Here is a 12,630-nt window from a genome sequence, read left to right as displayed (position 1 = left end):
AATATTTCATTTGAAATATCAAATAAGTAACTGGAGAGATAGATCTAGAGCGTAGATGATTTGAACTGCTGATCTGGGAATAATTCAAATGGATGATGACAATCCATTGGAGTTACTGAGAGCACTACTAGGAAACTATAGAGAGGGAAAAAAAAGAAAAAACCCAAGACAGTGTTTTGGGAGAAGAGGTAGTGGGAACCCATATAGTTAAGGAGCATCTTCTGGATGAAGATCTAGCAAAAGAGGCTGAGAAGGAATAGTCAGATAGAAAACCAAGTGAGATTAGTGCCATGAAAAATCAAAAGAGGAGAGAATATTTAATAAGAGAATATTATAAACAGTATATAGGAAAAATTTTGATAAGGAATATGAAAGCTGTAAATCTTAAATAATAAAAAGAAATAGTATTCCTCTTTCATTGCCTCTTTTACTTACCTAGAAGTTTTGCAATAACATAAAGGGCTTGTCCCCAAAGGAAAAACTTTCCATCACGCCCACAGTTGCTAGGAAATCTCTTCTGACTACCAGGATTTTTCTTCTCAGCTTCCACAAAGTCAGCTGGCACATAATAATACTTCGGAACAACAGGATACCCTGCAGAGTTTAAAAATAAATAGTCCAATAAAATTAGTTTCCTTCCTTGCCATTCAATCTTTATAAAGTTAAAATGGTTCTTTGAAGGGGGAGGGTTAAAAGGTTGTATCATATGAGAGCCAAAAGTCAATATGCTGAATGACTGTCCACAAGCTGGCTTTAGTCTAAAAGATGCATTACAAAATACAGAAAAAAAAGTTAACTGAATACTCAAATAACCATATGCTGCATATACAATTCCTTACCAAGCAATATGAGGATAATCTCTTTTAACACTTTTTAGTTTTAATAACTACACACAGAATAACAAGTATGAATACTTAGAGTGAAGGAAAATACTATTTCAAACAGATTTAGTCCAGAAAACCTTCACAAGTGAGATCTTCTCCTATCTTAAATGAAGAATTATAACTTTGATTTCTCAGAAAAGAAATTCCCATGTAAACTTTAAGCCTATTACCTACCACTCAGTATTATGGAAGAGAAAGAAAAAAACTTCCCTTGAAGCTAAATGAACTAGAACTTTAAAATGTCTTTTTTCTAAAGCGTCTTTACCTAAAAGCATAAAAATCATTACTTTAAGTGAAGGATCTATAGATATTACATGAAAAAAGATAATGATATTTGTAGGGAGCTTTAAAGGTGTTATAAGTATGTATCAAGAATTTAATTATTCTGAGATTGCTTACACTTCAAGAAATGCCTAAAATCTCATGCCTGAATTTTTACATTAAATCCTATGCCAACAAGGACATCTCAGATCTTTTACTAACATACATTTCTATAATATTAATCAATTAAGACATTTGGAGATTCAATGGGTAGTACACAAAACCAATGAACTTTCTATATATTTCTAAACCTGATTCAAGAAACCACAAATATTATACTTGCTTGAATAATACTCTAAATAAAACTATCAGGTTGGATAAATGATAATTTTGAACATAAGGACTGAATATATCACCTTATGAAAAATAACATCAATACTTTTTAAGGGTATCTCAAATAGTTTGTTGTAGTTTAAAGTAAAAAGGAGGGGAGACACACAAGAAAACCAACTTCATTGCTTCCTAATAATACCTTGTTTTTGAACAAAAAAATGAAACTACATAGGGTGAACATCCAGTATGAAGTTTTTGGTGTTAGAAAAAATAAGACCTAATATCAAAGAGTAAAGACTGATCACCATAAAAATATATTCAAAGTAATATTCTCTGTATGAGTTTCAAATGGTTGAAAGGCAATACTATGAGAGTAAGCCTATAGCTTGATCAAAAGGTGATTTCCTTTAAATGAGCCTACGCTGATTTCAATGGGATAAGTTTTGGCCAAAAAGAACATTAAAAACATAACTTATTCAGAGAGGATAACTGATAAATATACAATGAGCCAACAAAACATAAAGGATGTCAGACTTTCAAAATTATGAGTTGGTAATTCTCTGAGATTACTCTTAACTGCTAAGATTTAACTCCATTCTCCTTAAGGTAAAAAAGAAAATGATAAAGGAAATGGAAAAGAAGAAATTCATGATTACTATAGGTTTTTTTTTTTTCATTTCAAGTCGCTTCATTAGCCATGTGCAAACCAGCATATACTTTATCACATTATTAATATATTTGAAATGCATTTTGATAACACTTGAATATCTCAAAAATGAAATACAGTTGTACCTTCTGTTGTCTGATGAAGGACTGGAGTCAAAAGATCTTGATATTCCTTTACTTGTGTAGGATTTCCTCTAAAAACTCCTAACAGATAAAATGACATATGTACATTTAAATAAATATCAATCCAACTTGATACAATTAGTGAGTTATATTTTTCCCTAGTGGAAAAATTCTAAGTAAGCAGTCAAATTACAGGGTTAAAATTGAAACTATAAATACTGAATGGTGTTAAAAAAAATTTTGTTTCAGGAAATCACTTGAACTTCTTAAGATTTAAAAAGGGAAATTCATGCTTTAAAACTTCACTGCATTTATATTATGAATCTTAACTCTATACACATTACAAAGAATAATGGCAAGTGAAGTAAAGTTAAAAAATACTCATTAAAATATTTTTAAAGTATTAAGGACCAAACATGTCCCTGGATAAAAGTTGAGAAAATGCATCTTTCCCTAATCTTTGCAGAAATAGGGTATTATAGGTGGAGAATATTATATATGTTGTTAAACATGGTTGATTTGGCTGAAATGCCCCCCATTCTATTTTTAATCTTTGTTCCAAGTCACTATTCACTCAGTAGAGGAACTGAAGGGATATATTCAGAAGTAAAGATGATATAAAAACAAATAAGATAGAAAATATCTTGTAGTTAACAAATGCTTCACTGAATTTTTCTTACATGCCAATTATATATGCTATAGATTAAAAAATAATCACTTACCATCAATCATCATGTAAAGAAAAAAAATTGGAAATTCACATTCAATGCCATCAAAGAGCTAAAAAAGAATAATTCACGGTTTTAATTGCCATAATCTTCCAACATGGTTGTTTGTAGTAAAATATTATTTGTCATGTACATAAATACATATTCACTCATTAATCAATTCTGAAACTAGACTAATTTTAGCAGAGACATTTTAATTTTTAAAAAATAATATTTATAAATTCGACATTCAAAATGAGGGTTTTTAATTGGCACCAGAAATATCTGAAATTAGAATACCAAAAAGGTTTTTAAAAGATAAATGGAAATTTTAACAAATATTAAACATCAAAAAAGCAAATGCCAAAATTTCTTTTAATATAGTCAAACTGTAGCCAGCTGTGAAATTAAATAAAATGATAAATAACATGTCTACTTTTTCTGCAAAATTCAATGCATATTGATTTTTTCCAATAAATTGATAATTTTATTGCTAAACAAATTGGGATGATAAAATGTTGCTTGGACATTTTCTCAAAGATCTGCACTGATGAGGAGAAAAAGAAAACTGATACTATCCTCCATTTAATCACTTTCCAGGCCACTAGAGCAAATTCCTAACTATCCCTCACCCTTAAGTACCCATATTTTTTCTTTTCTTTCTTTTTTTTCAGGAGCTTCAGCCTTCTCAAACTGGATTAGTGAGGATCACTAGTGAAAAAATGAATTAGGTAACACAAAATAAAAGCTCTAAATAAGATTCACAGAAAGGATGCATAGAGGTATGTATTTCACCTCAAGAAAAGAATACAAAAAATATATTTGAGGCATAAAAGGGAGACGTATAATTAACCATAGGGGAAGAAATTATGTAGTACTAATTTTGCAATATTACATTCTCTTAAAACATTGGACATTATATTCCAAACTAGCATTTATCATAAGACAAATTTCTGTAGAGGAATGGCAGCCATGAAAAGAAAGTAAAGGGGAAAATGGGATATTATCCCAAAAGAATAAGAAGTCAGGCATGGACATGTAAGCCATATCATTTACTCTACATATTATATTACCTTAATTTCAGCTGGTTTATAATAGCGTCGGTTTTGATCTTCTAGTGAAGTTCTGTACCCATCTCTCAAGAAACGCTTGAATCCATACTTTCCTTTTAATTTTCTAACGACTTTATCAAGTGTTTGACTAAACAGAGCATCATCATCAATGGCAAAAGCAGGGTAACCAATGCATGGGAGTAATGCAGCATCAGTATTCTGAGGAAACAGGAAAAAAAATTAAAAATTCTTAAAATGATAATATGAATTAGCAAAGAACAACATACCATGAAAGTATAGGAATTAAATGTGATTATTGAAATGAGAGGATAGGCAAAGATAGAATGAGAATTATTAACCAATCAAGTATTAGAAGATATAATAAAAGATCATTAAATGATTTCAATTATATAAATTATTTATTTATTTATTTTAATTTTTCCCATGATTACATGATTCTTGTTGTCTCCTCCCCCTTCTCAGGGTTGACAAACAATTCCACTGAGTTATACATATATTACCACTCAAAACCTATTATTCAAAACCTATATATAATGAATATATATTATTCATTTTTGTAATAGAGTAATCGTTTACAAATCATATACCCATATAAACAAGTGATAAATCATATGTTTTCTGCTGGATTTCTACCCTAACATTTCTTTTTCTAGTTGTGGATAGCATTCTCTCTCATCAGTCCCTCAGAATTGTTCTGGATCATTGCATTGCTTTTTAGCAGCAAAGTCAATTACATTTGATCATTCCGCAATGTTTCAGTTACTGTGTATAATATTGTCCTGGTTCTGCTTATTTCAGTCTTCATCAGTTCATGTAGGTCATTCCAGTTCACATGGAATTCCTCCATGTTATTATTCCTTTGAGAACAATAGTATTCCATCACCAACATATACCACAATTTGTTCAGCCATTCCCCAATTGGAGGGCATCCCCTCATTTTCCAAAATTTTGCCACCACAAAAAGTACAGCTATAACTATTTTTGTACAAACAAGTCCATCCTCATTTTTTTCATCTCTTTGGAGTACAAACTTGGTAGTGGTATTGCTGGATCAAAGGGCATGTGTTCTTTTAAAGCTCCTTGGGCATAATTCCAAATTGCCTTACAGAATAGTTGGATCAATTCACAATTCCGCCAGCAATAGTTAGTGTCTCAATTTTGTCACATCCCCTCCAACTTTTATTATTTTCCTTTACTGTCATATTGGCTACTCTGCTAGATGTAAGGTGGTACCTCAGTGCTATTTGAATATGCATTTCTCTAATAAATGAGGGATTTAGAATATTTTTATGTGATTGTACATAGTTTTGATTTCTTCATCTGAAAACTGCCTATTTATATCCTTTGACCATTTGTCAACTGGGGAATGATTTGATTTCTCACAAATTTGACTTAGTTCTTCTTTATATATTTGAGAAATTAGACTTTTGACAAAGAATTTTGTTATAAATTTCTTTTCTTAGTTGGTTGATCCCTTCTAAACCTTTTTAACATAATACAATAAAAATTATTCCTTTTACATCTTGTAATGCCAACTATATAAATTTTAAAATCTTTTGTATGAAAATACTCAATGATACTAGAATGAAGAGAAGCTATTGATGGGGTAGGGAATTTACTCAATAAATATCTCTAATAATCATTTTATATTCAAGATATAAACAGATAAGGCATGAAAGAGAATATGTAAGTAAAAAAATACTCCAAAAGAGAATAAAAGGGTGTGAAGCAATTATCAAAAGAATAAATGCACACTCTTAATATTCATGAGAAAATGTATCAGATAGAAGATGAATTCAAATGAAAACAACTCTGAGGTTTTTCACCTTACTCTGGTCACATTGTCAAAAATTAAGAATTATTAAAAAATTAATGTTGGAAAGACTATGAGAATACAAGATAACTAATGAATTGTGATTAAAGCTATAAACTAGCACAACAGTTCTAGAAAAAAAATTTGTAGCTATGACAGAAAAAAAAAATTGTGCGTTAATGACAAAGAGACCTTAGAGAAAACTTAAATTAGTCAATATAATCAGTTATTACTGATTGACATGAGTGTGTTTGAGAAGGGGTAAAAGGTTAGGCAATGAGTCAAGTGCGATGAATGATTAATTAAACAAAGATAGTAAAACTCTTTTTCTTTGTCACAAAGAAATACAAATTTTAGCATATACAGGGTGTCCAAAAAGTCTTAAAGTTTAAATAGTGTAAATATTTTAATCTTGAATACTTTGAATCTGTAATAAGACTTCTAATATTTGTGCAATATATCTATAAATCTGTGTTTATTTATATATGTATATATATACATGTTAACAATGGATAATAAATTATTTGTTTGGATGCAAACTATGATTTCAATGCTTAAAGGATCTGTGATTTTCTAAGATAAGATATTCCTTCTATTATTGGAAATCACTATCACTCTAGTTTGTTATATGGTCTTAGGCTAACTATATTACTGTGTCTTTGAATACGGTCATAGACTATGCTACTGTGCCGGAAAAAAAGGCAAGTCAGTGATGAGTGAATGAGATAAGCTATTTAGGTGGGGCCTCAAACAAGATATACCCTCACTTTCTAGATGCATATTTGAAGCTTTTTGAGCACACTGAGGCATTAAGGGATGACTTTGTTAGAAGAAAAAATAATGGGAAAATGTTCTAGTTTCATTCTTCAGTTACAGTAAAATCTAAAAGAGGTCACTAAATCTGAAGTTGTCTATATCTCTGAAGACATAATAAGTAAAAATCCATTACACCATTACAATGCCAGTTAATTTTGTTAAAAAAAAAAAAGATATAGAATAAAAGTTTTTATTGCAAAACAAAATTTTAATAGGAGCAGTTTGGTGGCAGAGTGCTTTTTTATGCCAAATTTAGAGTCAGGAAGACTTGCTGAGTTCAAATCTGTCCTTAGACCCTCAGCTATGCGACCCTGGGAAAGTCACTTAACTCTGTTTACCCTAGTTTCCTCATTTGTAAAAGAGTTAGAGAAGGAAATGGCAATTCACTCCTGTATCTTTGCCAAGAAAACCCAAAATGGTGTCACGAAGAATTGGACATGATTTAAGTAACTTAGTAACAACAAAAATTATAATAATATTTTGCATCAATTGAAAAGTTTGATTCTTCAAGAATTAAATGTCTAATATGTACCACAACCTATCAAGGGGTAACAGGGCTTAGGGAAGTGTAAAAATGGTTTTCAGAATAAGAGAATTATCCTCCTAGATATACTTTTTAGAATGATATTTAAATGAAAAAGTAGAGTCTATTTTGGGCAAAACTGACAATAATTTTAAGAAATAGAGATAAAACTGAGAAATACAATATGAAAAATCCTTAGTGCATTCTTAAAATATTCAAGTTACTCACATGAGATCTGGATTCTCTTGGCAGCAGTGAACACAGAGTCTGTCTGTTTCGATTATGGGCATCAAGATCCACAAATATAACAGACCAAGAACATCCCTAGAAGAGAAGATGAACTTCTTAAACTCAGAAAAACAGTTTGGAGAAATTTTTGAATTGTAATTGTCACTATTATTTTTTTAAAAAACTTTTACTATTTTTTTGCTTTTTAGATCACATTAATTTTTATTTTCATACAATCACATTTATCTACTTTATCTTCCATAATTGTTTCTATGCTTAGTTTGTTTAAAAACACACCTTTAATCCATAGATGTGAAGGATCTTATATCATTGATATCATTTCTCTTCCTTTCTCAATGAGTGGTGGGGAAATTGGACTGAAGGAGAGAATTTGGAATTCAAAATCTTAAAAACTGAATGCTAAAAATTACTAAATACATGATTTTTAAAATAGAGGCACATGATCTGGTTTTCTAATAATTTTAATGGTATGATCTTTAATATTAAGGTCATGTATCCATTTAGAATGTATTGTAGAATATAATGGTAAGATGTTGGTGTAAGAGTAATTTCTACTATAATCTTTTATATATTTCCCTGGAGTTTAGTTTTTTTGTTTGTTATTTTTTTTTTATCAAAAATTGAGTTCAGGGAGTTTCCGGGTAAACATGGAGGCAGTCTAGACACAAAAATCATCTTCTCCTCAGCACCCACCGATACACACTACTTCAAAAGACCAAAAGAACCAAATTCATAAGAATGAAGGGACTCTACAGTAGGGCTTAGCATTGAAGGTACATGGGATTTGGGCATTTCCACACTATAAGGGGGCAAAAAAGCTCCCACCAAAACCGGGAGTTAATCTACCCTCCCCTACCCCACCCACAGAGTCAAAGTCAGAGTCAGCATATGTCAGAATCAGTGAGCGAGGGGAACCTCTAGAGTAAGGGGCACCTCTAGTTCCTTGGGAGCTGACTAAGACCACCAAAGACCAACCCCTGAGAGCAGCTACACCTGAAACTCCAGAAGGCAAAGAGCACAGACTGTTGGCACTTGTGGGAAAATAGCAAGGAGAAGGGCAGCAAACAACAGAAGCTGCGGAGATTGGAGAGCTTGCCTCAGGCAAAATCCTTGCTCCTTAGCTCCATACACAGAGAGGCTGCCCATCCCACTCAGATTTCTGACTAAAAAGGGAAGGAAAAACCTCCACAGAGACTGGCAAATTGTGCCCAGAAGCAACAACCTCCCTCCAACAAAAACAGAAAGAAGGGGTTGACCCTGGAAAATTATTACTGCAGAAAAACCCAGGCTACAGAGGAAATACAGGAGGAAATTCAAATAAACCAAAAACCTTCCCCCCAAAATGGAAATTGTCCACAAGCTCTTGAAGAATTTAAATTGGAGCTTATCAAAAAGATGGAAGCCTTCTGGCAAGAAAAGTAGAAAATCATTCAAAGAGAAAATAACAGTTTAAAGGACAGGAACTCCCAACTGGAGAAATAGCTGGAAGCCAAGAAAAGCAGGATAGACCAAATGGAAAAGGAAAATCAAAAGATTATAGTGGAAAATCAGTCCTTAAAGACCAGAATTAGACAACTAGAAGACAATGATCTTGCAAAACAGCAAGAATTAATAAAGCAAAGTCAAAAGACTGACAAAATAGAAGAAAACATAAAATATCTCACTGACAAGATGACAGATAAGGAAAAAAGATCATGATGAGACAATTTGAGAATCATTGGTCTCCCTGAAAACCCAGAAATAAACAGAAATCTTGAAATCATACTACAAGAAATCATCCAAGAAAACTGCCCTGATGTTCTTGATCAAGGGGGGGTGGGGAATATAGACATTGAAAGAGTTCAAAGAACACCCTCTACACTAATTCCTTAAAAGACAACTCCCAGGAATGTAATTGCCAAATTCAAGAGCTTTCAAGCTAAGGAGAAAATTCTAGAAGAAGCCAAAAAGAGACAATTCAGATACCAGGAGCACCAATCAGGATCACACAAGACCTGGCAGCTTCCACACTAAAGGACCACAAGGCTTGGAACATGATATTCAGAAAGGCAAGAGCATTGGGTCTTCAACAAAGGATAACCTATCCATCAAAACTGATTATATACTTTATGGTAGAAGCATGGAGAGAGAGGGGACTTGCAAGCCAAGCATGCAAGAAACAAGCTCAGGACCTGATCTGCAAAATCAAGGAGAAGGTTACAAATGGAAGGTTCCCAGGAGGAGAAGGCAGTTGAAGTTGTAGAGGGAAAAAAACTGTCTCTGTCTCTCTCACTGGGGTGGACTGACCAAAGAGACTTTGGCTCTCTGAGTTTTACTCAGACCAAGAAAGGAGGCAAGCCTGACTGTAGGGAGAAGAAGCTGAGAACTATTATTTAGTTTCTGTCCCAGGCTGAAGGTCCCTTGAGTGGGGCTTTTGGAGTTAAGCTGAGAGACAGTGGTGGCTTTGTGAAGAAGAAAGAAGATTTTAAACAGTTGTCCTCCATCTCTCTGACTGTCTCTCTATCACAGTTGTTACTGGACTGATTTCCCAAACCCTGAAATTCTTATAGATTAGGGAGAACCTCATCCCTCTTTCCTCAGTTTCTCAAGAAAACAAGAGTATCTTCATAGCCCACTCGGGGGGGAAAGGGGGAGGAAGCCAAAGGCTTCAAGAAGTGGGTGGGTAAGGGAGGGAGTGAGGAAGGAAGAGGGTAGGAGGAGATTAGGAAATATATTGATCTACTAGTCATCAGTAGGGATCAGTAGGCAAACCCCAAAGCATTCCCCTATGGCAACATCTCTCAGCACCTTTCCATCTCTCTATCTTTCAGTGTCTATCTCCAGTGTCCCCATACTAGTAGCAGATATCTAGCCTGACAGAGTATATTCCAGTCATCACAACCAGAAATAATTTACAAACACATCATCTTTCTATTACAACTTCCAGGGGAAACTATGGGCATTCAACAAAAAAGAAGATTTCCAAGTATTTGTAAAGAAAAGACAAGAACTAAGTGGAAAGTTTGATATCCAGACACAAAGGTCAAAAGAAATATGAAAAGTTAAATAAGAAAGAGAGGGAAAGAGGAAATTTTTTTTAATTTAAATTTTCTTCTTTAAGGACTACAATTAGAACAAATTATATATATATATATATATATATATATATTAACATATGAGGAAAATGATACTTGTACTCTCAAAAATTATATTCACTATTATAATAATTAGAAGACTCATTCACAGGAAGACATTGGGGTAATAAGTGCTATAAGATGATATACAAAAAAAGAAAAAGGGAGGGGGAATCGAAGATGGCACCAAGAGATATTTGAAGAAATAAAATAAATAGAATAATATTTATCACAAAAAGATATGCATGGGAAAGGGAGGGGAAGAATACTCTTATGAGAAGGAAAGAAAGGAAGAGAGTGCTAATAGGTAATACTTAAACCTTACTCTCAGTGAAATCAATTCTGAGAGGGAAGAGCATCTAGATCCATTGGGATCTTGAATTCTATCTGATTCTAGAGGGAAAGTGAGAAGAGAAAACTAAGGAGAGTAGGGGTGAAGGAGTACAGAAAGTTAGGGAAAGAGAGGGGGAAGGGAACTTAACAGACCCTAAAAAAACAAAAAGGGAACAAAAAGGGAGGGGCCAGCAAGGGATGCATATCAAGGGAGGGGATTAGGGGGATTGATTAAAAGTAAAACACTGGTTTAAAAGGATATAGCAAAGGAAGAAAGGACAGACCTAGGAGAGGATATCAAAATGCTGGGGAATACACAAGTGACAACCATTACTTTGAATGTGAATGGGATGAACTCACTCATAAAACAAAAACAAATATAAGAGTGGATTAGAATACAAAATCTTACCATATGTTATCTACAAGAAAAACACGTGAGGAAGGTAGATACTCACAAGGTTAGAATCAAAGGTTGGAGCAAAACCTATTGGGCCTCAACTAACAGAAAGAAGGCAGGAGTTGCAATCATGATGTTTGACAAAGCCAAAGTAAAAATAGATCTGATTAAAAGGGATAGGGAAGGTAAATACATCCTGATAAAAGGGAGTATAGACAATGAGGAAATATCAGTAATCAACATGTATGCACCAAATGGTATAGCATGGTACTGATTCACAAAGCCAGGCAAGTCAAAAACGGAGGAAGAAAACTATAGACCAATCTCCTTAATGAAAATAGATGCAAAAATCATGAGGATTATTCATTATTATCAGGTGGGATTTGTACCAGTAATGCAAGGATGGTTCAATATTAGGAAAACCATCCACATAATTGACCATATCCATAAGCAAACCAACAAAAATCACATGATTATCTCAATAGGCTCAGAAAAAGCCTTTGACAAAATACAACACTCATTCCTATTAAAAACACTAGAAAGTATAGGAACAGAAGGGTCTTTCCTAAAAAGAATAAACAGTATTTATCTAAAACCATCAGCCAACATCATATGCTATGGAGATAAATTAGATGTATTCCCAATAAGATCAGGAGTGAAACAAGGATGCCTGTTATCACCTCTTTTATTTAATATTGTACTAGAAACACTAGCAGTAGCAATTAGAGAAGAAAAAGAAATTGAAGATACTAAAACTGGCAATGAGGAGACCAAGCTATCATTCTTTGCAGATGATATGATGGTATACTTAAAGAATTCTAGAGAATACCCAGCAGACTGGCTAACATGATAATGAAGGAACGTAATGAATGCTGGAGGGGATGTGGCAAAGTTGGGACATTAATTCATTGCTGGGGGAGTTGTGAAATGATCCAACTATTCTGGAGGGCAATTTGGAACTATGCCCAAAGGGCACTAAAAGAGTGTCTGCCCTTTGATCCGGCCATAGCACTGCTGGGTTTGTACCCCGAAGAGACAATAAGTAAAAAGACTTGTACAAGAATATTCATAGCTGCCCTCTTTGTGGTGGCAAAAAATTGGAAAATGAGGGAATGCCCTTCAATTGGGGAATGGCTGAACAAACTATGGTATATTTTGGTAATGGAATATTATTGTCCTAAAAGGAACAATAAAGTGGAGGAATTCCATGGAGTCTTGAACGACCTCCAGAAAGTGATGCAGAGTGAAAGGAGCAGAACCAGGAGAACATTGTACTCAGAGACTGATACATTGTGTTACAGTCCAAAGTAATGGACTTCTTCATTAGTCTCAATGCAAT

General features: G+C 33.4%; 1 protein-coding gene across 6 annotated transcripts in view; it reads right to left on the bottom strand.

The window, feature by feature from the left end:
• The window catches only part of PHKB (phosphorylase kinase regulatory subunit beta), a 256,746-nt gene that overhangs the window by 114,990 nt on the left and 129,126 nt on the right, over positions 1-12,630 (bottom strand). For all 6 annotated transcript variants that reach the window (XM_056812255.1, XM_056812257.1, XM_056812258.1 and 3 more), the window contains 5 exons: positions 7,428-7,523; positions 4,048-4,245; positions 2,990-3,047; positions 2,271-2,348; positions 436-594 (listed from right to left, as the gene is read on the bottom strand). In XM_056812255.1, coding sequence (XP_056668233.1) covers positions 436-594; positions 2,271-2,348; positions 2,990-3,047; positions 4,048-4,245; positions 7,428-7,523 — 589 coding nt within the window. The remainder of the gene's footprint in view (positions 1-435; positions 595-2,270; positions 2,349-2,989; positions 3,048-4,047; positions 4,246-7,427; positions 7,524-12,630) is intronic.

The sequence above is a fragment of the Monodelphis domestica genome, chromosome 1 (assembly GCF_027887165.1).
Source record: "Monodelphis domestica isolate mMonDom1 chromosome 1, mMonDom1.pri, whole genome shotgun sequence".
Taxonomy (NCBI): domain Eukaryota; kingdom Metazoa; phylum Chordata; class Mammalia; order Didelphimorphia; family Didelphidae; genus Monodelphis; species Monodelphis domestica.
This window is presented reverse-complemented; position numbering and strand designations above follow the sequence as displayed.